Source organism: Melozone crissalis, unplaced genomic scaffold (assembly GCF_028551555.1).
Source record: "Melozone crissalis strain CALT ecotype California unplaced genomic scaffold, PUWL_Pcris_2 ptg000007l_1, whole genome shotgun sequence".
In the NCBI taxonomy this organism is placed as follows: domain Eukaryota; kingdom Metazoa; phylum Chordata; class Aves; order Passeriformes; family Passerellidae; genus Melozone; species Melozone crissalis.
In genome coordinates this window covers 9,649,921-9,677,587 of record NW_026535785.1, presented here as the reverse complement: position 1 = coordinate 9,677,587, position 27,667 = coordinate 9,649,921, and the positions used below count along the sequence as shown (strand labels likewise).

The window sequence follows — 27,667 nt, the reverse complement described above, 5'->3', positions numbered from 1 at the left end:
CACTTTGCAGCTAAAGTAACCGAGACACAGCGGGAAAAGCTTTTTTCCAAAGAGGAGAGCACAAGCTTAGGCAGAATGAAGACTCACATTGGCCATGGCTTCGTTTTTAAAGTACTATTCCTCCAAGTTTATCTTTTTCACAGAACTTTGGCCGCGCCATCACCAATCATTAAGTTTCCTGGAGACAGCACTCCCAAAACAGACAAAGAGCTAGCAGTGGTAAGTGTTGGTTTCATCTTTGCTTTGGATTTCTATTGTTGTTTCATAAGCAGATGTTTCTTTCTTGATTCAGCTGAGGCTAAGGAATGACTGTAGCATTCTTTCCCTGGAGTCTCTGGAAGTGCTAGCTAGCTAGCAAAGGTATCAGCTTTCAAAAGTTAAACTGGAGCCAAGTAATGTTTCCTCTCTTAAAAATTTTTTAAGCCAGCAAAGAAAGTCAGTTTTTTGGGGTTTTTTCCCCTTAAGTCTCAAGATACAAAATATTTTCGTGAAATCATCATGACTATAATCAAAATATTGCAATGTTAAGAGGGAAGAAGGGCAAATAAGAGACATCTAATTTTTTTACTTAAATCAAGTAGCAGTGAGGGCAGTTGAGACTCCCTTAATGTATACACAGTCTCAGAAGTGAGTTTTCCAGAATGTTTACTGTGGCTTGCATAAACACTACTTTAAGGGACACTACAACTGAAAGCTGGCTCGAATTTCAGAAGCCATTGTGACTGGTTTTGACTTGGGAAAACAATCTCACTGAGGTTTAAGGACTTTTTTTCCCAAATCCAATCTGGAACAAAAAAAGGAGTTTGCATTTCTGTATATTAGCAAATTATAGCTCTAACTCTACAACATTTTATTCTAACCTGTTTTTAGCCCTGTGGATGTTCATAAAAGTGACATTATGGGGAAGTCCATTTAAAGCGAGATTGAGATGGATTATCCTTATTTGAGCATGTAAATTATAGACTAAATTATAGACTAATTATTTCTCTTCTTCAGCAGTAAATCCATTTTAAGGAGGATTGAGATAAATTATTCTTATTTTAGGACATAGAGACTTGAAAGTTGGTCACTTTTCTTCAGGAATTTGTGTACATCTTGGGAAAGCTTGCCAGGTTAAAGGAGGTCTGGGGGAGGATACAGAGAGAATTTCCAGTTGGGAGCTGTGTCAGAAAGTTGGGAAAAACAGACAAACTGACCCAAATAGGGCATTCCTCAGCAGTTAACAAAACAAATTCACCCAAGGTTTTGCCTTAGCAGCTCAGTGGCCAAGAGCTGGGGGCAGGGGCAGTGCATTTGGGAGAGGAGAGTGGGGTCCCACGTGTCTAAGAGCAATTTAACCACCCTAAGAGAATCTATTTTCTTAGACACAGCCAGGCTTTTATTCGATAACTGCAATCCACATCTCCCCTCATCTCTGTTCCTTTCAAACAACCTATTTATTATGTGTACTCAGAGGAAAATTACAAGCTGGTTTCACACTGCAGTCCTTCTTTGTCTTTCTTGGGGCACTCTTGGGCAATGCTAACTGGCTGCCTTCCCTCACGCCCTCCACCAGGACAGCCCCAACACTCAGCATCAGAACACAAATTGCTATGTTGCAGCTGGACCCTGTTTCATTAATGGGCTGGATCAAAATTCCAGATCACCACAGCTCCCTGCTGACTCTGAGGAAACTGCATTTCACAGCCTAGGCCAAGATGTGGTTTGCATAGACATTACATTTTCTTCAAGATCCTCTCCTCATAGAACAGCTGATCTTGGTCATTTCTCATCTTCAATAAAATCTCCATTTTAGGAAAAACTGAAAGAGGTTGGTTAGCTTTTTATTTAGAATCTTAGCAAGTGAAATTCTTCACCAAGCCTCAGTTTATAGTTTTGATTGTATAGCTTGCTCCTAAACCTAAAATGGCAAGAGCAGCAGCCTGGTTCCTCAGTCAGTGCTGACATGCAGTCTGTATCACACCAGGTACATCATTGGGGGATGCAAGCAGAAGCATAAGGAAACCCATCAAACTACATGAAATGAAAATTAGTATAAGAACCAAACTGGCTTGTTTGATTATGTTCTCAATGCATTTCACATAATTTCCACCAGACCCCATTAACTATGTGTGGAGAGCAGCTCAGTGGAAGCAAAGATGAAGCCACTGTGTGTCCTTCATTTGCCAGTCCCGAATGGAGAAATAGCACATCAGAAGTTCCAAAAATCACAAAAATCAGAGGTTACAAAAATCACAAAAACTAGCCACAGTCTGTGCTCAGTCATGATGGATGGAGGACCTTCTGAAGGAAATGGTGTAACATCTTGATTAAATCCTTTTCTGAGCAATCCCTGAGCCATTTCCTATACTGGGCAGATGAGGTTGGCCTGGACTTTGAGGAGGGTGGTGAAAGCTAGGCTTGACCAACTGCAGTTAGCAAATATCCTCTGCTTGATTTTGCTGGTGTTGTGGTTTATCCCCAGTCTCCTGGGTGAACTTAAGCAATTAATTACACACATGAAACAAGGTTTCTCTTGGGAATATTTGGTGGCACGAGAACTCAAATGTGCAGTCATTTTGTCAGTTTGAAATTGTTTCCCTGATATTCCTCATATTTTTTTGGCAAATGTACCTTTACGTTATTCAGGTGTTTTCCTCCCTTGGACTCAGAGTTAGTATCTGGGATGCAATACCTGAAGGGTGTTTTTTCCTCAGGTGCAGACTGTTTTTACTGGGAAGATCAGGAACTTGCAACCTTCCTGTCTCACAGCACCACTGGAAGGGCATCCCCCAGCTCTGCGCAGTGCCAAGCACCCACGTGGGTGCAGTTTGGGAATACCTGCATTTCACATGGCTTCTCTTTCACAGGGGGGCATAAAACACTGCAAACCCATCCTTAAGAGAAGGGGAGGAGACTTTTGTGGGTGGGATTTTAGGAGATGAAAATAATGTGATTTGTGCCATCTTTTGGGTCCCTTGTGACCACTCTTTTCTAATGAGAAAGAACTTTGTGAACTGCCACCACAGCTGTATCAGAATCGTCAGTCTGGCCATAATGTGCTGGAGCATTCCATGGAGTTTAAAGTACACAAATATTGATTGGCAGCAGTGTCCAAGCAATTGAGATGTTACCAAATACTTTCTTCCTCAGGCCTTTGCAATGTCTGACTCAAAAGCAAACCCATCCAACATTCAAATAACTCTTTGGTTTGAGTAAAAATGGGCTTTTTCTTTGCAATCAATGTGGTCTTATTTCTGGGGTTGCTTTGATTTCTTGAGAAGTTTCTCAACAATGCAGAATCTTCCAAGAAAACATTGCACAGAGTCTAAAACTGTAAGCAGATTTATACATAATAAAGAAACAAAAAAAGACAAGCCCAGTTTTACTTTGTAGTTCTACATAACAGCTCTACGCTCTAATAACTAAAAGCAATTCATTAAGTAAAGGTGATAGCTAAGAATGGAAATGACTGTTTAATTGACAATATCATGTGATCAAGGATGCTTTGTGTCAATTAAGAAGATTCTGCTGGTCCTTCACTTACTAGCAATTGTAATTTTTAAAAGAAAACTTGCAAATTACAAAAGGAAAGCTAACATGGAATTATAGTATTTATTTATTTATAATGATTAGCTATTTATTTTATGAATTTTAAAGTCTTTGTTCTGTGCTTTTTCTTCTCCAAGCAATACCTGAATAAATACTATGGCTGCCCAAAAGACAGTTGCAATTTATTTGTCCTGAAAGATACCCTGAAGAAAATGCAGAAATTTTTTGGGCTGCCTGAAACAGGAGATCTGGATCAAAATACTATTGAGACAATGAAGAAACCCCGCTGTGGTAACCCTGATGTAGCCAATTACAACTTCTTTGCAAGAAAGCCAAAATGGGAAAAGAATCATATAACATACAGGTACAGACTGGTAATGGTGGGGTCTGTTCACACATACCCATAGCACTTCCAATAAATAAGGAAAGCACATAGAAATGCAGTAGCTGTTTAGAGGGATAGACAAGATTCCTTGAATTTCTTGTTTTCTTCTTCTTTCTTGATTTCTTGTTTCGATAATTACCAAAGCCTCTGTCATTTCAAATTGTAGTATATCAGGAAGAATTATATCAACATCAACTTTCTGGTTCTGGTTGAAACTGAAGAGATTTTGGGTTTACTCTTTGCTCTGCAGAGAGCATCCCAAGGGAACTGGAGCAGGAGCATCTCACCTGCCCATCTGCTCCAGGAGGACCAAAATGCTTATTGAGTGCAGAGGCCAAACTCTTCCTCATTTTGCAGTCCTAAAAAGGAGATGATTAAATAAATTTAAAAATCAAACAATTGTATTTCAGACACATACAAACATGAGTAACAACAAGCCTGCTGTAATAAGTTTGAGCATGTTGTAATTTCATCTTCTTCTGATGAGTTAGGGATCAATACAGCCCTCATGGTGGTAAAAAACTCAGTACCTTAGGTGGCTCATGAACAAACATTTACCACCAACGGGAAAAACCAGCAGATTTGTTGTAGCTGCTTGACTTAGTCTGCTTTTCCCTCACAAGTTTGGACTCAAAGCACCCCTTGGGCTGCAACTAACCTAATAACAAGTGAAAAAACCTGTGGCAAGTCCCACAGCCCCTACTTGCGGATGTGTTTCCTCTGAATCTTCCTCATCCTCCTTAGGCACAAAGTAGTTTCTCTCACTATGCACATTGTCTGTGCTGCAAAGAATTGGAAACTTGTCTTTACATGGAATATAACAGGTTATAATATAAGGCACTTATATTAGAAGTCCAGTTAAAATAGAACAGAAGTCCAATTAAAACATATGAAGAAGAAGAAAGTAACACACTTCAGAGTTTGTCCCTTTCTCAGGTCAGGCCTACAGCTTTGTCTTACATGCTTTTTCCTCCTATTTCCCCATGTATTTTATTTCCATGTACCCCACATACACATAAAGGATTAGCATTCCACAGGGATTAAACAATATTTGGATAGCAACAAAGGTGAGGGAGAAGGGCTGTTTTTCTTTCTTATTAAAGAGCAAAACAATTCACACTTGAAACCTTCAGAATGTTACTGAGCTCCTTTTCTGGTCTCAGTGCTGATGCAAAACCCAGAATGTTTTGTGCAAGGCCCACTGCCATCCAGGCCTTACAGCCTCTGGGTTTATAATTTTATGCTGAGTCAATTCCAAAAGAAAATAACCAGTAAGTGCCACATCAAACTCATCTCTGAATCAAGGGGAGGTGTTGAGGTCTCAGTGTTACCTCTCAGCTGGTTTCACTGCTGAGCCTCCTCAGTGTGCTGAGCAGTGAACAGCTAATCCAGGGAGGATGTTTGTGTGTTACTTAACTTTGCTTTTCCCTCTAAGGATTATAGGCTACACCCCGGATTTGGACCCTGAGACAGTGGATGATGCCTTTGCTCGAGCCTTTCAAGTCTGGAGTGATGTCACACCACTGAGATTTAACCGGATACACGATGGAGAAGCAGACATTATGATTAATTTTGGTCGATGGGGTACATTTTTCTATTTTTACTTATGGTTTTGGTTTTGTTCCTGTCATTAATCCTCAGTTTAGAATGATCCACCCTCAATAAGTAGCACCCATGAGCCTTTCTGGCAAGCCTTGTCCTAGTTCACACTTGGCTCATACAAGCTAAGATCTAATTCCACTATGACTTTTTCTTATACATTAGAAAGAGAGAGAGAAATATTTATACAATATCCTTACACTATATTTATCTTTCCAAAAGAGAATTGCTAGGGGCAACATTTTATTTTTAAATTTACAAATCAGAAATAGAACTGAGACATATTGGTACAGATCTTCAGATAGTGTGAGCTGGCTTCCTGCCACAGAAGAGAATGGAATGCCATCATACCATTTATTTATAGTTCTGCATATCTGTTATTTATAGCTCTGTATATCTGTTTTCCAGTGATAGTGGTGAGTGTTCTAACATATTAGAGCTTAAAAAATGTATTTGTGACTTCCAATTGTGACTCCATAGCTGGTTTCCATTCTTTTATCACGGCAGAATGCAAGCTTTCAATGCAATCTTTGATCTTGAAGAATTTAAAATAGCATAAGCTGAGCTATGGTTTGAGTACAGCTGATGATGGGTGACTGGATTCATTTTCATTGTGCATGTCTTCTCAATTAATCTTGGTTTCCCCTGAAAGAATTTTTATGGCTTTTCAGTGTAAACATGAGACATTTAACTTCTTCTGGATAGTCACAGAATTTTTAATACTAATGAAGATACTTCTGCAGCCAATTTCTTGGGAGGTAGACTTTGGAAGTTGAGTGAACAGTTCAAAGAATAACTGAACTCTTTGTAAAAGGTTTCATTTCAAGCTGGTTTTCTTTGCTTTAGCTACTGATGAGTTGACCTCAAAAGCTGCAGAGATTCTGTACACTCAGGACTTCAGATCCTCATCCAGACTGGCTCAGCTTGCAAAAAAAAAAAAAAAAAGTCTACAAAAGCAGAAGTGTTTCTGCTGGTTTTAGTACTTGGCTATAGCCAGCTAAGAAACTGTGGGCAAAGAGCTCCTTCCACACTCAGTCATTGCTATCCCTTTACTGCAGGTCAGATTCACAGGGGCTGAGAATCCATGAGGTTTCTTCACTTTTAACCCTTCTCTTAAGTAAAGGGTCTACTTTGAAATAAATGGGAGGGGCAGCACCTAATATAGGTCAAAATCTTGTCCTTCACAACTGACACACTGGTCTCCTGAAGGGAATTAACTGAACTAGTATTAGGAGTGACAGCAGCCTGAAATCAGTGCAACAGAGGAGAGAATCAGGCCTGTGTATTGAGGGCTTCTGTAAATGCCAAGACATCAGACCAAAAGACCAGAAATGATGCAAGTGGAGATGCTGGCAGCCAGCTTTGATGCACAGGTCAGTGTGGTGGGAGAGCTATGAATACCAGGGCTATGCCCGTGCCAGCCTCCTTTCCCACAAGTGGTGAACTTCCAAGAAAAGCCCACAGTGTAATAACAGCAGAGCTGCTTAACCTGCTGCTGCCCTGTGAGCTGCTGAGTCCTGCAGGGCTTGGAGGGAAGGAGGAACAGGCTCCTCCAGGGCTCAGAGCAGCAGGAGAGCTCTCTGCTGAGACAGCCAGCTGTGCCTCCCTGCTGGGGCACTGAGTACCCTGCACAGAGGAGAGGGCACAGCAATCCCAGCTGCAGCAGAAAAGAGCAGCCTGAAAAGTGGAATCTGCCTTTTCTTTCCAATCTCTGTGTTGGAGAGTGGCAGGAACTTCCTGAAAATATCCTTCATACACAGTATTTAAATTACAACTCCCTATCAGCCTCCACCAAGAAACAGCACTCTGTATGCATCTCAGGGTCTTCACTGTCCTTCACAGTTTTTGATTTCTTTCCACCACACTCAGAAGATATAAAACACCATCCTGTGACAACTGTAGTGCTGACACTTCATGTTCTCTGTAAGAACTGGCTGCTTCTCTTCTGGATCAGTCTTGGTAGCACAACCCAAACCAGTAAATTCGCTCACTAAAGTATTCTGCTGCTGTCTTGGATAGGAAAGTACACATGATAATCATCATTCATGTAGAGACTCTGCCTGAGGTCATTAGAAACTGCTCTTTTTTGTCTGCTCACTCCTGCAGAACATGGTGATGGCTATCCCTTTGATGGCAAGGATGGTCTCCTGGCTCATGCCTTTGCACCAGGACCAGGAATTGGAGGAGACTCCCATTTTGATGATGATGAGCTGTGGACTCTTGGGGAGGGACAAGGTACCAGACTTTTTCATGTTTCAGAACACATGGCCTGCTGGCTGCTCTATTTTAATGCTGCATTAAATGCTTTCATTGACAGTCAGTAAATATGAGAAGGTGAAAATTCATTTACATAATTTTAAAATTCTGCCATTAAAAAATGCTATGGATAAGTGACTTATCTATGCATTAGTATATGTTCCAGCACCAATACTGTATTCATAAGTCTCCATGTGACAAACTGAAATAAACCCCAGGGTCTGGGTGTGTCTGTGTTTCCACCCTGTCCCCCCTGCTACAGCAAATGTCATGCAAGGCCCATTGGAAATACCACAGGGGTTTATGAGGCACAAGGCATGTTCAGCTCATGTTCAGCTGCTGCCTGGAATCTTTGAAACTATACTGAACATTTTAGGCCATATTACTTAAGAAACTAAATTACTAAATATATTAACAGCACCTTTTTAACTTTGCCTTGCCATAGTAACAACATATATATTTTTCTGGGCTGATTCTAACACTTCACCATGAGTAATATCCATGGAATTATTTTAAAATTACCAGTTTATATTTCAGCTATGATCATCTTGCCAATAGAGAGACCAGCAGCATATTGAATTTCAAAGTAGAAATTCAGACTGCATTTCTATAACAGTACCTTCCAGGAAAAGAAGATGCCCAGAAACTGTATTTTTTGTATCAGTGGGTGGCTAATTTCACCACTGCATTTGTTCTCCTTGCAGTGGTCAGAGTGAAGTATGGAAATGCAGATGGTGAATATTGCAAATTTCCCTTCTGGTTCAATGGCAAGGAATACAACAGCTGCACAGATGCAGGACGCAGCGATGGATTCCTCTGGTGCTCCACAACCCAAGACTTCGATGCAGATGGGAAATATGGATTTTGTCCCCATGAGTGTGAGTAGACCAATGATTCTACTGGCTTTTTCCTGGCAGACTGTTTCCTTCTTTTTTGCTTATCCACTTCTTGTGCTTTTCCAAATTCCTTCCCTTTCAGATAAACAATTCACATCTTTCAGAAACCATAATATACCAGTATCTGTACAAAATTATTATAAGTCCACGAAAACTTCTAATGTTTTAGAAATTTTCATGGACTGTATTTCATTTCTACTTTTTTGGAATTTGAATAGAACTCTCTTTCACAAGAATTTTATTTCATAATTGGAAACATTAATTTGCAGATTAGACAAAATGCATAATGTTGTCATGTAGCCATAACTTTTAAAATTTTTAAAGTACACAAATTTTTATCTTTTCTTTCAGCCAGAAAAGATAAAAATTTGGCTTATTTCTTTAAAATACTGCAAGCACTCAGATGCAGTCAGAAGGAAGGCCAGATTATAGGCAGCTGGAGAAATGGAAATCCACACAGCCTGACTGCTACACCTTTGTAACATCCTAAAGTCATGCAAGGCTGAAAATGTAAGCAGTGAAGCCCTGTCAGAGAGAGCTGGTTCTGAAAGTGAAGTTCCTGGAAATGCCAGTGTCAAGGTTTCTGAAATGGAACAGAAGGGTTTCAGCCTTTTGTTTCTGATGTAATTGTTTTGCAAGACCCATGAACAGTTATGCACAGATGTTTCCTATTAAATGCAGAGTGGCATTGTTCACTCATTATTCCAAGGCACCATTTGCTAAACCCCAGCTAATACATTCAGATAGGGCAGGATTTACATCAGACACTCTGTTTTGGGGGCAGCATTCCTGGTTGTTGGCCTTTGTTTCTCTCATGCTTAACTCACTGAAGTCAGTTTCAATTCTTCTCATCATAGAGCCATAGTGCATATATGGAAACATCTTCACTGCTATGGTGCTGCACCAGGCTTCCCTAAAGTCAATCCCAGATCTGTACCCCAAATTTTTAAGCTGATTGAACTATAGTTTGTCAAAGCAAAAGGTAAAGCAGAAATTTATCTACCTACTACACAAATCTTCTCCTTTGCCATATGGGATCAAGGGATCTCGATATCACTTATTTCCACTGACACTAGAGGCAGTTTAGGCTCCTGACTTCGGTCCTCCAAGATCTAACAATCTGCTCTTAACTTTGGTCCTCCAAGATCTAACCATCTGCTCTCTGCCTGTAGCTGCCTCACACTCCCCCAGTTCCTACAGAGCCTGTCAGCTCTGCCAGGCAGAGCCCTCCTGGAGCTGCAGCCACCTCCACCCTGGATCTGTGCCACGGGGGTTTTAGCAGCTTTCCAGCCTGAGGTTTCCTCACATCACAACTGGTTGATTTTTCTAGGAAGAGCTAAAAGTGAAGTTCACATATCAGTAATGCCCAGTCTGAATCTGCTCTCACCTCAGTGTATCTTCACCAGGTTTTAAATTGCTGAGCTTACCATGATGCAGAACAAGGCCCTTTGAGATACCCTTACAATGAAATTGCCGCTTTGTTTTGGGGAAACTGCCCCAGTCTCAAACTTCCATTTACATTAAAGCAATTTTATAGTAAGGAGGGGGGATTGAAAACTTAATAAACTATTGTTGCTACCATCACATGATGGAGCCTCAAGCAAAATGAAAAACTGCATTCTGACTGTGACTCAGAAAGGCTGCATGCAAACTGAGACTGGCTTTCCATATGGTTTTTGCAACTTAGCCACATGTAAACCAATATTAAAAAAGCTATTAAAATGCAGAGTTTGCCAGACTTAGAGCTGGAAGCAGCTCATGGTAAATGAGTCATCTAAACAACTCAGTCTAACTTTGCTCTCCAATTCTATCATTACTTTAAAATAAAGTCCTTCTCGCATCACAATAGTCACAGTCCTAGTTAATGCACCTTTCCTATATCAGTACAGCATCTGAGACAAAACCCAACATTTGCAGCTTGCTCTTTTGGGGAGGCACAGTGTGTGTTGCAGACAGGACCCCATCCATGCCCAGGGTGGAGAAGGACAGAATCACTCTGTAGGCAGAGCAGAAGTGTGTGAGCCAGGCCTGCAAAGCTCCAAGTCCTCTTGTTAGTGGGACTGGAACTTCTATAACCTACTGCATCATGTCCCTGATGCTGTGGCCAATTACTGGTTTAAGTGTAAAAGGCAAAATGGACCATCTGTGTCACAACACCCCTCTGTCAGAGCCCTTTCCCAATCACCCTTAAGCCAGAAGAGGTCTGGGGGAGTTATTTGTGCTACTCTAAAGAAGAACACACATAAACAATACCTCTTCCCACTGATGCATCAGACTAAGCAAAGGCAAACCCCCTCAGACCCTACACAAACACTGAGGCTGCAGTGGCTGTTGAGTCATCAAATACAAGAGCAAGGTTAGAATTAACCTGCCAAGCTTTCCACACACATATTTGGGTTTAAGGCTGCAGCCTTAAATTGGATGAGAGAGAGGGGAAAAGATGACCTTGGACACCTCAAAAAGGCCAAATCATGCAGTGATCTTCTTAAAACTCCAGGGGAATTAGCATATGAATGCATGAAGGACTTTTATTCTCTGTTCAGGGTAAGGCCTGGACCAGTTTGTTGCCTTCACAATCTCCTCTCACCAGCACATGGCACAGCACATTGTCCTAACACTGAGGAGTCCCACTGATAGAGCAGCCAGGAGAAGACACAGTCACAGTCACAAGATGTCTGATACTGCAAGCCACCTGCATTTTCATAGAATTCAATTTGAACACACATTTTTTAAATACCAGCATGTGAGATTGTATTTGTCTTCCTCTAGATATTCCAGAAAGTTTAGTAAAATCCTCAATCCAACCCCAGAACTCAAGTCATTTTGATATGAACCATTTTAATCCCTCATCCATGAGAAAGGTTTCTGCTTCTCAGGGTTGAGCCATGGGGCCTTGTATGTGCACATGGACTGACAATAAACACTCTTCATCCCCTCTCCTCCCCCAGAAGACCAATACAAAACCTTCAGGAACACTGGCCAAGCAAAGGAGAGGAGAAGCCTCCAGTGTTCAGCTTTCTTGGACCAGTTATACTTGTCGTCTCCTGCTTCACTATTGAGTGGTTGAGCAGAAATTCTCAGAAATGAAAAGCAAATATAGAGATAGAAGCTACAGGTTAATATTCAATTTTACTGTGCACTAGCATTTTGAGAAACTCTTCCCAAATCTGCCATTCCAGCTAACATCTCTGACAGAAGGCAAGTGAATCAGCACAGAGCTAAGGAACATGAATTACTTGCTCAGAACCCTGTTTCTAAATGCTGTTTTAAGAAGGAACATCAAGTTTGTGTTATGAGTTTGCGCTAAGATCAATCAGCCATTCCCTTCTGTACACTTGTGAGGCTGTAACAGCCCTGCTGTCTCCAGCCAAGGCATTTCAGTGCTGGTGTAAAACAGAGGTTCTGAGTGTGAAGTACATCACACCTGATGGTGTCTAGAGTCTGTCCAGACCTGGGCACATTCCCGCAGGCACACTGGGATTCCTTGTTGATACTGAGCTTTGTGTATTCACATTTTCCCTTCTGTTCTCCCTGCAGCACTTTTTACGATGGGTGGCAATGGTGATGGGCAGCCATGCAAGTTTCCCTTCAAGTTCCAAGGCCAGTCCTACGAGCAGTGCACGACAGAGGGCAGGACAGACGGGTACCGATGGTGTGGGACCACTGAGGACTACGACAGAGATAAGAAATACGGATTCTGCCCAGAGACTGGTATGAGGAACGTTGCTTGCATAACACAGACTAACTGGGCATTGTTTTAACAAGTCTCCTTGGGCACACTTTCCCCAGAGCACACAAAAGCTGATGAGTTAAACACCATTTCAGCAGAGGTGGCCAAGGATGTAACTGGAACAGGAGCAATCTGTTGGTGTGTCACAGCACAGGTTTGTCAGGAACACAAATGGCAATGAACCTACAAATGCCTGGCTACCACTGCAGGATAATAACAATCAGATTACAATTTGTTAATGGCCCTGGAAGGGAAGCCTCATCCGACAGAAGAAAGTATGATTAATATTTTAGCTTAATACTCACAATGTACACTTGTAAAAAAGGAATCCTGTTTAGTAAGTTAAGCTTGTGTTAATAGATCTTTTCAGCAATTCAGAAAAGCCAAGTGAAATGGTTTAGCCATGAAAAGAAATTTCAGCTTTCTTCACCCTTTTTCATACTTCCTAACTTGAGTTTTACTATACAAAGGAACAAAAATTAATTTATAGTGTTGAATAGCTTGGCAAGTGTTCATTTTGTGACACTATAGCCATAAGTATAGAGATGAAGTGAACCATGGCAGCTCTAAAATCTGTTTTTTAACAGAGCCAATGGGAAGCTACATTCAAACCTGTACGCATCCTGCTTTCTGATTTTTGGAGGTCTCTTGAAAATGGCCTTACTGGTATTCGGTTTTCTGTTACTTTTGATAACCAGGTGTAACCCTTCCATTTTACATTTCAGATGTTAAAAAAGAAAAGAAAAGAAAGGATCAAATTAATTAGAACTTGCTACAAGGTTAGAAAAATTCTAAAGGATCATTCAACAGACAAAAGAAGCAGTATTTCTAGAATCAATATAGTCAAAGTCTGAGGTAACACAGTAGCTATCACTGGAAGTAGGAAATACACTTAGTTTAAGCTTTTTTATTTCAGCATAAAAGGATATTAATAAATAATAATTAATTAGAAATAAACACTAATAAATAATTAGGGACACAACCAGCTTTGCCTCTGTATTGCTGTCATGCACCTTCCCAGAAGACAGACCACAATTGGAAAGGAGCTGTAATTTCCAGGTAGCAGTGGAAATGAATTTAAATGAGTTTTATATTATTTTCATATTCTGTTCATGATACCTACTTTAAACTGTTATTTTAAATGCATTTACATTCTCTTCCCTCTAGAAATACTTGTACCTGCACATTCAAGTATTATTTCTTATATATTACTACCATATGCTACATAGGTGAGAACACAGGAAAATTTCTCAAGTTTTTGCAAACATAATGGTTAATACATCCTTTTCTTTAAAAAATGTTTCGAACCACATGATTTTCAACAGTATCCTACTGTTTATTATATTATATTAAACATTATATTTATATTATAGTTTATATAAATTATATCTATATATATATAACATAATATATTGTTTTATCTTATATTATAATTAAATATTCTATTTATTAGGATATATAAAGCTTTTTCTTCAGTGGGACACCCACCAGCCAGATGGATATTCAACAGTTCTTTAACCTTTCTGACACTAACCCTACCTTTCACCTAAACACTTTCAACCACTTTAAAATAACACCAGGAATGACCATTAAAAGACACCTCCTGGGCAATCACCTTCCAAAAAAGATAAAGCAGAAAGTTATCTACCAGCTTCACAAATCTACAAAAAAAATAGAAAGTTATCCCACAATTCAAGCTGTACCATCACGATAACATTTGCAGAAAGTGTGTGGGAGCTGAAACTTCAGTGCAAATGTATTAGGCAGTCTCCTAAAAAAAACCCTGTGAATTTAAGTATTTTTATGTAGCTACATCTTCAGCATTTGTTGTTTTCTCCACAGACAGTCTTAGTAAAATGGATAAGTTAAACTGCTGCTTTCCCAGAGCTGTGAACATGACTCCAGGGCTCCTTCTCACCCCCACCAAATCTATTGGCAAGTCCATTGCAACGGCAATGTGTAAACTTTTCCTTTTTAATTCTGTCAGACAACTTTCAAATAATACTTTAAACCTTACTCTTCATATTCCTAGAAGGACCGCGCTATTTCTGCTTCCTTCCTGCTTTAGCGTTTTTAAGAAGATGCAAAAGGGACCCTCTTCTCACTGCGTTTTCCTGTCATTTTGCACAGCCATGTCCACAGTTGGTGGGAATTCCGAGGGAGCTCCCTGTGTGTTCCCCTTCATCTTCCTCGGGAACAAGTACGAGTCGTGCACGAGCGCGGGGCGCAGCGATGGCAAGCTCTGGTGTGCCTCCACCAGCAGCTACGACGACGACCGCAAGTGGGGCTTCTGTCCCGACCAAGGTGACACCTCCTGTCACACACAGGGCTCGCTGGGCAGTGCCCACACCCACGGCAGCACCTCTGCCATGATGTCGCGCTCATCACTCCAGCATTTTGCATTTTGCTGAAATCTCAGCAAAGTCCCTGTACTGAAGCGTGAGACGAGAGCTAGAGAGTCACGCTCAGAGCTCATCTGAAATACTCAGATTTTCTAAAGCTATACTGATGCAGGATCCTTCCAAAATACAAAAATATGAAATACATTAACAATTAAATAGATGTTTTTCTCCCCACCAGTTTCTCCTTTCAAGGCTAAAAGCCACAAGTACTTGTAGCATTTCGTTAGTATGCAATAAATTATACACTGATACAAATTAGGAACAAACACTAAATGTAAAAAATTAATACATTCGTGAGTGATATTGGGAAGGATGGAAAACATGTTCAAAAAGTGAGACAGTAAAAAGTTTATGTGGTGAATATTGCTATTTAAAATTACTTTGGTTAATATTTGCCATAATTTAACAAGGGCAAAAGGCTTTTTACATATTTACAAATAAATGCTAGATTTAGGAGGTTATTCTAGGAAAAGATAAACCTGACAAATTTTAGAGACAGTTCAGGCATAATTGATAAAATGTCATTCTATGATAAAAGGTTATTCCTAACCTAACAATATCTGGTACAACAGTACTGATTCAGAGTCTGTTCTCAGAGGAACATATTTACAGTTCTGTTTATCATTTACAAGCCATTTCATGGTGAAAAGGAAGATTTGATATCTAGATTGCAAGTACAATTCTTCTGTACCTAAATGGGATGTCCAATGCTATTTTCTCCACTTTCTTTTCTCACACAAAGGCTGTGCTCAGAGTCACTTGCATGGGAGAGAGCAGCAAAGATCACTCCCAAAGGAAGGTTTTAGAATGTCTCCAGTGAAATGTCATTATTGGCAATAGGTGTGACATTCCCCATGGGAGGCTGTAAACGTTAATCATTATTATTTATAGTGAATAACCTGTGTGGTACAATTCTATTTGAATGCAAGGAGCTAACACTGTGTTCATGTGTTATTCAGGGTACAGTCTCTTCTTGGTTGCTGCCCATGAGTTTGGCCATGCAATGGGATTAGAGCACTCTGAGGACCCAGGGGCTCTCATGGCCCCCATCTACACCTACACCAAGAACTTCAGACTCTCTCAGGATGACATCAAAGGGATCCAGGAGCTGTATGGTAAGGTCCTCTCCCATCAGCAGAACTCATCAGAAAATCAGCCATCAGCCAGCACAGGCTGAAATCTGGGACTCAGAATCTGCAGTAAATTACAAATGGCACAATCCCACCAATGCCAGAAACATCCTCTGCTCCTTTCCCTCTGCTTTATTCACATTACCAGGCCTCCTACCTCAATCAAATATTACAACTTAAGGATGACAGATCACTAAATTTACTTAATGAAAAGGAGTATCAAAACAGCCCATAAACAAAATTTTAGATGAGAATTTCTAGTGCCTTTACTGGGACACTGAAATGCCATGTTTGTCTCTAGCTTGAAATACCTGATGTGGGTGGGTTTGGATGTCACTTTCTGAAACACTCTGAGCTTCCCAGATTGTGACTCTCTGCAAGAAGGGAAGGACATTGTTTCCTGTGTCCCAGCTTGGAAACAGTTCACACTGCCTTCCCACAATTCATACTGTACCATCACAATAACATTTGCAGAAAGTGTGTGGGAGCTGGAACTTCAGTGCAAATGTATTAGGCAGACTCCTAAAGAAAAAGTGAATTTAAATATTTTTATGTAGCTACATCTTTAGCATTTGTTGTTTTCTCCACAGACAGTAAAATGCATAAGTGGTATCATGATTGAGATTCCTTCCAAGGATACATTTTCTACCTTGCAGAAGCACTAGTACACTACAGTCAATTAAGCACTCATTGCCATATTCCATTTCTCTTTCTGTGCTTTTCCCTTTTCTACTGAGAGATCTTTTTAACTGTGACTATATTCTACAGTATTCCCCACCTCAGAAATTTTTATAAGAATATGCCAAAAATACTATCACATGAGACAAAAATCCGATTTGAATCTTCATTATTCCTTGTTCTTAGCTGCTTTAATTAAGAATGGGAATTGAGACATGGTCAAGATTAAGTGAGTTTTCTGAGCCCATACTGTGTGTCTTTGATAAGAGTTCAGAACTTAACCCAGGTGTCTTAAAGCATGCTTCAAGATCCAAGATGAAACTATCCTTCTTTTTAACTCATATAACCCTTTATAAACAGCTTTCCATGTAAAAAAGTATTCAAAAAAACTTATCTTTCTTTGTTATCATCACAAATCAACTACACTGAATTTTTTTTCTCATACAGTAAATTAGCCCAATGTCTGAGAAAAAGAGGCAAATGCCTCAAGCCAAATAATAATACCAAATAAAATAAACCAGATGGCAAAATGCATGCTCTGAAAAGCACATTTTGATTCTTGATGAAGGCAGAAAGATCATACAAATGGCTCAAAATGCAGCTTTGTAACTTGTCAAATATTGGCACTTCTTTAAAAAAGATAAATCCACTTTGACCTCTTTCTCAGCAGAGCTGCACATCATTCTGAGTGCAAGAACTTTGAAATCTTTATCTTCTTTTTAGAAGCCAGCAAAATAAAAATTGTAATGTTCACTTCTGAACCCAGTGTAGTCACTTGTAATCATCTCTCAGGTTAACCAGGCAGCTCAGCCCAGACAGACACACACAGGCACCATGTCTCAAATGAGGCCACAAAGAGGATAAAGGCAGGAGTGGAAGTCAGGGCTTCCTCAGCTCCGCTCAACCACCACCACCCTTCTTCTGAAGAGATTTTATTATCAGATTTTTCTCCTTCAAGAGCTCTCTCCAAATGGTTCCCCTTTTAGAAGCCATGGCAGCTTTTGTTCTCCATGTAACCTGTGCAGCCCTTCATTTCCATGTGACAGAATGTCTCTGTTCACCATCACAGAGGTGTCACCTGATGTGGGGCCAGGACCAGGACCAGGACCAGGCCCACAGCCAACCCTGGGACCTGTCACTCCAGAGCTCTGCAAGCATGAAATTGTGTTTGATGGAGTCGCACAAATTAGAGGAGAAATATTTTTCTTCAAAGATAGGTAAGTGAGATAAATTGCTTATCAAGAGAATTTTAAGTGAAGGAATCTGAGACCTATTCACCAAAATCTAGACATTCGTTATCAGGCAAAAAATCCACCCTTTGTTTTGTGTGTTCAGAGGTGGGAAAATGTCCTGATCAGCTCCTAAGGGAAATGGAAACGATTTAATTCAGTCATTAAATAACAGCTTTATGTGGCTCATGGCTGCTGTAACACATCAAGGACACTGGTGACTGGGATGGGCTACATGTGTGCAAAACCTCCAAGACAGAAGGCACCAAAGGCATTTTGGATGCAAAAGCAGGGACATTCCTCATAAAGTGAGGTGGCAGCTCAGCTGCAGCTCCCCCTGCCTTTGCCAGGGCCTGTGTTACCCAACTGCTCAGCAATGAACAGCATCTCCTAAGGAGTGTGGGACTTGGCAGCACCATTGTGAGAGACACTAAAGCTCCTTTCTTTACCTCCTTTTTCAGTAGATGTATGAAGCATTTATTACTATGCTGCATGATTTAACTCTACTCACCAGCTTTTAGTAACAAAAAAACCAGGGTTAGTTAGTTGATTTTTTACAGGTAAATATCATGATACCATGTATTTCCTTCTAGATCCAATCTATATGATATCCAGCATAATGGTGCTTTAGGTTTGAAGTTGGACTTAATCTTTATCACAGGCTTTGTGTTTTAGCAATACAGAAATGGAATTTAAACCTTCTGCTAGTAAGAAGCTTCAATCTGGTCTGTGGGGATCACCCTGATACCTTTCGTATTCTTTCTCCTGGCCCTGTCAGCAGCAGGCAATGACTCCAGTGATCCCTACTGGCAAGGGACATTCTGTTCTTGGCCACCAAATAGCCCCACAGTACCGACAGATCAGTCTCACACAAAGCCCCACAGCCCCATACCAAGTTTGCCAAAAACACTGCCCACTTTTGCTAATTTAGTCATCAGAGTGCTGAAGTATTCACCTGAGCTCGGGGTGTTCAATGGAAAAACATTCTCACAGCAGTAAAACCCCACCAAGTTCCACACCATTCCCAGCTCCTGCTCCTCCTCTGCTCACTCATGGCCCTGGGTTTTCAGCCAGACCTCCACCTTGCAAACCAGCAGTCACACACAGGAACAATGTAAAATCTATCCCTAAACCAGCAGTGTGATCCAATATTCCATATAATCCCAACAAAATAGAAGTATTTTGCATTTAGATACAGTTGGTCTAAGAACTATGCAAATACCAAAACAATCTGTTCAGACTGGCTCAGCCTTCATCCAGCATGCAGCAAAAGCAAACAACTGTTGAATTGTTTTGCTCTGGAATGGCTTTGCCTGTCAGTCTTTGCAGCTTTCCAAGTATCAGGCAAACAGCATTGTGACTCACTTTTGGAATTCAAGAAACAACTGTCTCTCATGTGTCGTGTGACTTTTATGATTCATGAAAATTACCATAGAATCCAACTGTCACATGGATAAGAGAGTAAATAGCAAAAAGGAGGTCAGGGATGATTAATTCTTTCCAAAAATAAAGTATTTTCCCTCCCCATCTCAAATCAAGGAAAGGAAATTACCAGGAAATGGGAATTACAGGAATTATGGCTGTTAGGCATAGAGAACAGTTGAGCTTTTCTACTGGGCTCAGAATGCCCAAGAACAGCATTTCCACAGATGGTGAGAGAGAGTGAACAAAAGTTCACACTTTGAAATTTATCAGGACACTAACAAAGACCCACTTTCAATAACTGCATATAAAAATAATCATCATTGCAAATATAGATTATGTTAAAATGTGATGTAAAATACCTGCTGTAACTAAATTATTAAATGTGTCTATAAATGTAATATTAAGATTTATTACAGATGAGTTAAAACATATTATTGTGTTCAAACTGAAATGAGAAAGCCAAATAATTAACTTCAACATTTCCTCAGTAAGATGTGTAGAAATAGAAATACCTTCTACCCAATTCAAAAACAAAATAAAATTCATCTTTGACAAAGTTTCCCTTTCCAAAAGAAAACCTCACCAATTTAACAAGTCCCTTGAAATATGTGGTTTATTAAAAACCTGGTGTTAAGTCTCTGTTGGCCCTGGAAAGTTTGAAATTCATGCAGATAGCAATTACTGGAGCTGGTTCAGCCATAAATCAGAACCAAAGTGACTGAGAGTTCTGTAACTTGGATTTTTAAAGGAACTGCTTTTATGAATGCTGTGTTATAAAGATTTTTAATATGAATTTCTGTTCCATATTATATTGGATCTTCTTTTCTGTCTAAAAAGAGATGCATGAAATGAACACTATTACCTATTACAGTATGCCACATGTGGTTTAACACTTTCAAGAGGAGTAATTAGACAGATGGCTTATTCTTTGCCTCTTTTTTGTAAATGAAAATTAAGAGTCATGCTCAGAGATGTTTTTGTACGTGTTAAAAATACATCTATGTATACAAAACATGGATAGGGTGACATATTACTATCTTCATTATTGATAAAAATACAGCAATTTGTTAAATTAATTTAGGACTGCTCCTCCAAATTTTAGACCAAAAAAATGCAGTTTAATGTCCTGGGCTGCTCAAAGGTATAATTATTCTAGGCAGGAATGGGTAATAACCATTTATACTCTGCAAAAAATTAAAATGCCAGCAGCACCTTGAGCTTCAGAAACATATTAATGGTAAAAGCAGTTTGACCTCAGAATTTAACAACTACAGCTTGGTGCAAGAGCAATTCCACCAGCCTGCTGATTTTTCATTTTATGACCAAGTCACAACTTTTGTTCTCTTGGGGAAAAAAGTTCTTCGTTCTGTGGAGGATGAAATAGCAGTGCCATTTTAAATACCAAAAGCCCTCAGCACAAAGCTTTGTCATTTAAAGATAATTAGAGCTTTTTAAAGCTTAAATCAAATTACCATCCTCCTTATACATAAAATAGCCAATAAATTACCCTTTGCATTTCTCTAATGAATGCTTTTAGTGCTAGCAGTTTCTTTTACAGCCAAACTTACTTCCAAGCACTATGATATACTGCTATTAAATTTGAACTTTTAGTCCCTACAGTAGTAATTGCAAGAGAGTTCATGAAATGCAAAACTCTGCTTTTGTTAAATGTTCATCCATCTCCTCCATCCACAGCACCAGGAGGGCTCTATCAGTTTAAATACAGCATAAATGGGTTTATTTGTATGCTCAAAGTACTTCATTTGTGTACTCAAAGCATAGGATAAATTTTGCCCCGATGCAAAAAAGCAACAGGAACAATCAGCACAGCAATTTCACCTGCACTCTAGCATGCAGCTTTTGGCGCGGCTCCTCTAGCAGCACAAACTCCAAATAAATGAGTTTGCTTTCAGTCAGTGGAGAGAAGAGTTCTGAGTGTGCGCATGTGTGTGTGTGTGTGTGTGCATGTTCACATGGCTGTGCCAGGAGTGATGAGAAACAGATGTGCTGCTGAATTAGTTCATTGTAAATCTTGTACAATTTTCTGTTCTGCTCAGATTCATGTGGAGGACTATAAACCCCCGAGGAAAACCCACAGGTCCTCTTCTTGTTGCTACATTCTGGCCTGATCTGCCAGAGAAAATCGATGCTGTCTATGAGGCCCCTCAGGACGAGAAGTCTGTGTTTTTCTCAGGTATTGGTTTTAAAGGCTGTATTTTTTACAGGTATGGGGTTTAAGTTTCAAAATATAAGTATTCATTTGCATAATGTACCTGGGACAGGGAACAGCCTGTCTAAGAGCCAGCAGAGCTGACAGGTAGGGTGACAGATCTCCCTATTCACAAGTGGAGGATTTTAGGACAAAAGCTGGACCTGAAAGACTCAAAAGAGCATTCAGCCTCCAGTACAACAAAAGGAGAACTATAAGCACCTAAAAAGAGACATTCAACAATTAGCAAAACCAAATATAATAATTATTTAAAATGCAAAGCAACAACAACAGTGGAAACTCTCTTTCCTCAGTCCCTGCTCTGTTTTTCTTGTTTCCTTCCATTTTAAGCTATTATCTCAGCACATATTGCTTGAGAAGACTACATTTTTTTTTTCCTCCCCATGCTTCTCCTTGTCTTTTGCCAAGGATTGACTTCCACTCAGGCTTCCAAGCATCTTCCTTGGTGGCTCATCAGGCAAAGGATCCAGGCAAGCTGCCTCCATGGGAGAGGAGGACAGGAAGCTCTGCTCTGTCTGTCACATATGGTTCAGCTGTAGTGGCCAAATGAGCAGAGCTGTGAGACTGTTTTCAACATGAAGAACTGAGCCAGCAAAACCTAGGCTCCAGTATCTACTAAAAACATGACTAAACATCTCCAGTCATGTAAAAACCATATGGCAGAAGCTGCTGTACATTTTCTGTACAGGAGAGAAAAAAGTAATGATAATCTATTCCACATGGCTCAGAGGCCATTTGCTTCAGTTTACATAGATGGGAGAAAAAACCCTAAAATTAGTCAGGCAAACCAAAACACTTCAAATATTGCATATATTATATATAATCCTGTCACATCTATACCTCTCCTTTTCTTTATAAATTCCAGGAAAACACAGCTAACCTGCTTGTTTAAAAAAAAAAAAATAAGAACTATCTAAAAACAAAGATTGGTTTGAAAATAACCCAACTGTCTTAAAATACTTATAGTCCTTACTTCTAATACTAGTTAGTCCCACCCTTTGCTCCTGAATAGTGAATCAATAATTTCCAAGAATCTCAAATGCTACACTTTACATTTTTCTCACATTAATACTTACTTGCTTTCCCACTACAACAAGATCAAAAAAAATGTCCTTTCATGAATAAATCTTTCCATGGCTTTCAGACAATCCAGTGAGGCTATTTACTAAGCAAATTATAATTCCATGTAAAGAATATGGAACACTACTACATAGCCCACTAGTACATATCTGGAGAGACATTAGATAATGTTTTGTGACACAGGACAACATGAACTCTGAGCAAAAACTTCCTGTTAATCACTCAATAAAACTGGCCAACAAAACAAATAAAGGGTGACAATGAGCTGCTGTATTTGAACACCAGGTGACCCTGCCTGGTTTCAATTTTCATCATACAAAAAGTTTCCTGTATAAACTACTTTTTTTAGCATATAACTCCAATGTACCAAGGCAGTGTCTCTCTCAAAGGTGCACCAGCTAAGAAGGGGGGAAGCAAGAGAAATGAGGGGATGTGTTTTTCTGAGGCAAGGAGCACTTCAGTAGCAAAAGCAGTGGTAACCATAGTACACTTGGAATGTAATCATAAATGGTAAAATATTAAAAAGTCTAATGGTACAGCTAGCATAATAAAAAGTCACATGGCAAAGCAAAAAAGAACAAATATCCTTTTGTTAGTTATTAATAAGCAGGTTTTGTTTGCTTTTTTCTCTCCCCTACTTAGGAAATGAGTACTGGGTTTATTCAGCCAGCAACCTGGACAGGGGCTATCCAAAGAAGCTCAGCAGCCTGGGGCTGCCCCCTGATGTGCAGCGTGTGGATGCAGCCTTTAACTGGGGCAGGAACAAGAGGACATACATTTTTGCTGGAGACAGATACTGGAAGTAAGCTGCATTGAGTGGCGGTGGGATGCTGTGAGCTGAGCTGAACGCACCCTGAGCTTCAGGAGGGGGGACCAAACACAGGGCACATCCTCTGGGAGTGCACAACAAGGGCTGCCAGGACCGTGCTGACAGCAGGAAATGCTTCAGTACAGCAAAACTGGCACATATTTGAGAAAATAACAGCCTCAAAAACAGCAATGGAAGAGGGTATCTGGGAGTGTCTGTCAGGCTGCCACCACTAACAACTCATCCCTGTGCCCCCATGTACCAGCAACTGCCCCACATCAGCCCCTGGCTCTTCGGAGGGGCAAGTTGTCCTTACTGTCAGCTCACAAATGCTGGGAGAAAACTCTACAAGTAATTCCTTAAAAATACACTGAGCTCCAGTCACTTGAATCCAAAGACTGACCAGATTGTCTAAGAAATTCTTTCACTGAGCCATCAGGTTTAGAGGCACCAGATTTAAAGGAAACAGCAGTGTGACTCCCAACACCTGCTGGGACTGACTGTAAATCCTTTCAGCAGCTGATGTACCATCACTTACACCTTTGCTCTACTAATATAGCTGGCACTGAGGAAATCTGAACAAGCCACAAGTGTATCTGTAAGTACTTTGAGAAGAATCTTAGCTTCAATTCATTTGGACAATCTCTCAACCCTTTTCATGTTTCCAGTGAAACTCAGGTGACCTGCTACCATGCTCTTATCATCTTAGATTAATTAAAAATGTCCTTAAAAATTACTTTTTTTAATGAATTTTTTCAGAGTCTACTAATTGTATGATTGTATTTAATAGAACTTCATTACCATAACTGCCAGGAAGATCTGGCACAGAAGACCATCTTAAAAAGCAGAGGAGAATCTTTGTGAGTTAGCTCTGTGCTGTCAAGATGGCATCAGAACAAAAGAGAGGCCCTGACTCCTGCAGTCACTGTCAGAGGCCTGTCCCAGGAACAGGACTGCACTTCAGGAATGCAGACATTGCACAACAGGCTGAAAGTGGACCCATTCATTAACTGACAATTTAGAGGAAAGTTAAGTATCAGAAATAACCACCAGAAATCTAAAAGATTCTGCAGTCTTTAAGGGTTCATTCTGAGAGATGTTCTATATAAGATATCAAAGCACGTCTCATTATAATCAAGTCCATTTTATGTGAACAATAATTTCATGTTATGATTAAACTGAATGCCTTTCTTTATTTTGTCCTAATGGCTGTGGATTCCTGTAAGTAAATAAAATACTCTTTCCATACAATTGCCACTTGATCATAATTTTCCACTACTTTAAGGACAGTACTCTTCTCCATTAGCTTTAAAAAAAAACCAGTAAAAACTTAAAGAATGTTATTAAATTTTTATTGTCATATTGTAGAGACCATTTAAACACAAGTAGTTCTAATACAGCCATTTGCAGCACTTCAGACTGCTACTAAAACCTACAGACTATGAGTTAAAAAGCTGCTGGTTTCCTCTGTACCAACTGTTGTTTTGATTAACTGTACTGCAGGGCCTCCAAGTAATTCATCACTCCAATCACAGACAGTATTTCTATCAAAGTACCTTATCAAGCGCAGTCACTGCAGAATGCATAATTTATTGTTAAGGAAACAAAATAGGATTAAGTGATTTCTATCTGTGTAAAGAAGAAAGCAAGCAGTTGAAAAACATTTCAGAACAAAAAATGCATCTCTGTTGAAGAGACTCTATAACCCTTAAGTATGTGGCTGTTACATTTCATACAAGGACTCTGTCAGTGGAATCAAAATACTTACATACCATAGTCCTTCCTGTGTCATTATCACACTTACTTTAAATGGGGTTTTTGGAAGCCTTCTCTCTCCTTCATTCCAGCCACAAGCTATTTTAGTGTTATTATAACAAGACTGTTGAGCAGAGCAAAGTTTTGTGAGGGAGGGGAAAAGGAGCTGGCTCAGATTCCATAGCTGAAATTTTAAAGCTACCCAGCAAGGTATTAGATTTTCTTTAAATTGCCCAGAAAAAAAAATCGTAAGGAATTTAAATGAATCATTTAAATTGATTTTGACCAACCTAGAGCTCGTTAGTACTGGTGTAATTTTGGATATATTCCAAGTAGTTCCACAGAGCAATGAGGAAAAAGTAACCTGAGATACCTACAGACACGGATAAATAGAAATTGGGAACATAAATGGTTTTCTCCCTCTAGTACTGTCAAAGACAACCTCTCTAAAGTCTTCTGCTCCTGAAGAGGTGCTGGAGCTCCTGTGGGATCATTGAGGCCTCACATGCTGTACTTGAAGCCTTGTTCAAACTATATTGCACATCACTGTGCTCAAGACATCTCCACGCCTCCTGCTCAACACTCATTCTCATCCAAATTATGTTTCTGGAAGGAACTTTCCTTAGGAAATGCATTTTCAATTCAGAATTGCATTTTTGAAGAAAAGATGTAAAATTTCACAGGGTTTTAAAGGAATCAGTAAGAATTATAATGAAATAGAAACCATGTTACAATCTCAGTTATTATATTTCTCTTTGTTTTGTATAGTCACATTTGCTGAAGACACCCTGAAAAATTATATTACAATTTAACATTAAATGCAGATTTGTAATGTAGACATATCATTTCCTTCAGATACAATGAAGAAAAGAAGAAAATGGAGCTTGCATCCCCTAAATTCATTGCTGACTCTTGGAATGGTGTTCCAGATAACCTCGATGCTGTCCTGGGCCTTGGGGACAGTGGTAAGCTGTAATTCTGATTTAAATCACTAACAAACTCTCTTATTTTTTTGCTGAAAAACTTACTGGAGACTAATTCCTTGTGGTCCATGATCAGGAGCCAAATGGAGCCACCCAAGGCCTGATGCACAGGATGTCCTAACACCAGGGTGCATGACCGAGCCAGTCCTTGTGGCTTGGACATTTCCCAGCTCCTTGACACTCCCCAGGTTCCTCCACACACTCCCAGCACCATTTCAGCACCATCCTGCCCTAGCACAACCAGAACTCAAGGAAGATAATCTCCCAATCACAGGCATGAATGGGTTCCATGTTGCAATTTTTCTTAATTTCCTGTGCACTCCAGCTGAGATCCTGGCCCGTGGTTTTAAGGGGCTTTAAATTTTGCACAGATATGCACTAAAGTCTGAGAGCAACGCTGGTGTCACATGAGTCCTGACTCAGTCACATTTTCAACATCTATTTTGCCAGCAAACATTTCATCCCAGAAAACTCTGGCTCACAAAGCAGTGACCTTAATAAGGCTCCATTTAGCAAGAGCTCTTTTACACAGGATGGGAATTTCAATGTATTTTAAAAATATATCTTTTTAATAATACAAATACATATTAATATTTTGGGAAATAAGTCATTCAATTAATTAAGCTTCATGAAATCACAAAGACAAAACATCTTTTATCAAGAATTATGTGCTCCATAATCTGAGCATGTTTATTTATTTATTTTAACAGGATATACCTACTTTTTCAAAGATCAGTACTATCTACAAATGGAAGACAAGAGTTTGAAGATCGTTAAAATTGGCAAGATAAGCTCTGACTGGTTGGGTTGCTGAACCATATGAGATATCAATAACCAAATATTTACTTTTTTGTTATATGCCTTATCTGTAATTAGAAATAGATCTGAATGTTAATTACTGGACCAGTCTGGTACTGGCACCAAGACAATAAGTACCAGTACTGTACACATCAGATAATTTAAGAGTATTTGCCTCCTCAGTATACAAAAGTTGTTTACTATATATTCTGGTACAATTTTTCTGTTGTCATGCAAGTCATAGTGCTATGAACAGAACAGCCATCATTCTTTATTGCCTTGGTGCTTAAACAAAGCCTTGGAACCTTTGGAGACTGGATCATGCCCCTCTGTTATTCACATACCAGATAGGCTCAAATGAGACGTACCAGCAGTGCACTTTGATTTTTATTTTTTTTAAAATACAGCTCTGTTATAAATGGATGGTTTGTCTTGATGTTTTTCACCCTCTTACGAGTTTGATCATTACTTCCATTTATTTACATAATAATACAGAAAGGCACAGGTTGCCTCAGGATCTGCTTTGTGTTGATGCATGATAGAATCATGGCAAAAAACTGTGTTAAAGTATTGTTTTAAAGTACTTTTTATTTTAATACCTTAGTTAAATTTAGCAATTTGCTTCATGCACTTTGTTACAACTATATAACTTGTTTATATGGATGGAAACGATTCAGATTTTTGAAGACAATGAGTTATACATAAAAGTCAAGTATTGTTTAACGTGTTTTATTTTTCTGTTCTTTATAATA

The 27,667-nt window shown here is 39.6% G+C and overlaps 1 protein-coding gene across 1 annotated transcript; it reads left to right on the top strand.

Annotated features, from left to right (window-relative positions):
* MMP2 (matrix metallopeptidase 2) lies at positions 1 to 27,667 on the top strand. Its single transcript, XM_054296395.1, has 13 exons — positions 1 to 219; positions 3,669 to 3,895; positions 5,352 to 5,500; positions 7,622 to 7,750; positions 8,476 to 8,649; positions 12,205 to 12,378; positions 14,528 to 14,701; positions 15,759 to 15,914; positions 17,677 to 17,824; positions 21,319 to 21,455; positions 23,214 to 23,373; positions 25,990 to 26,099; positions 26,828 to 27,667. Exons 1-13 carry the CDS (start codon positions 76 to 78, stop codon positions 26,929 to 26,931), a joined length of 1,986 nt encoding a protein of 661 aa, XP_054152370.1. The 5' UTR covers positions 1 to 75; the 3' UTR covers positions 26,932 to 27,667.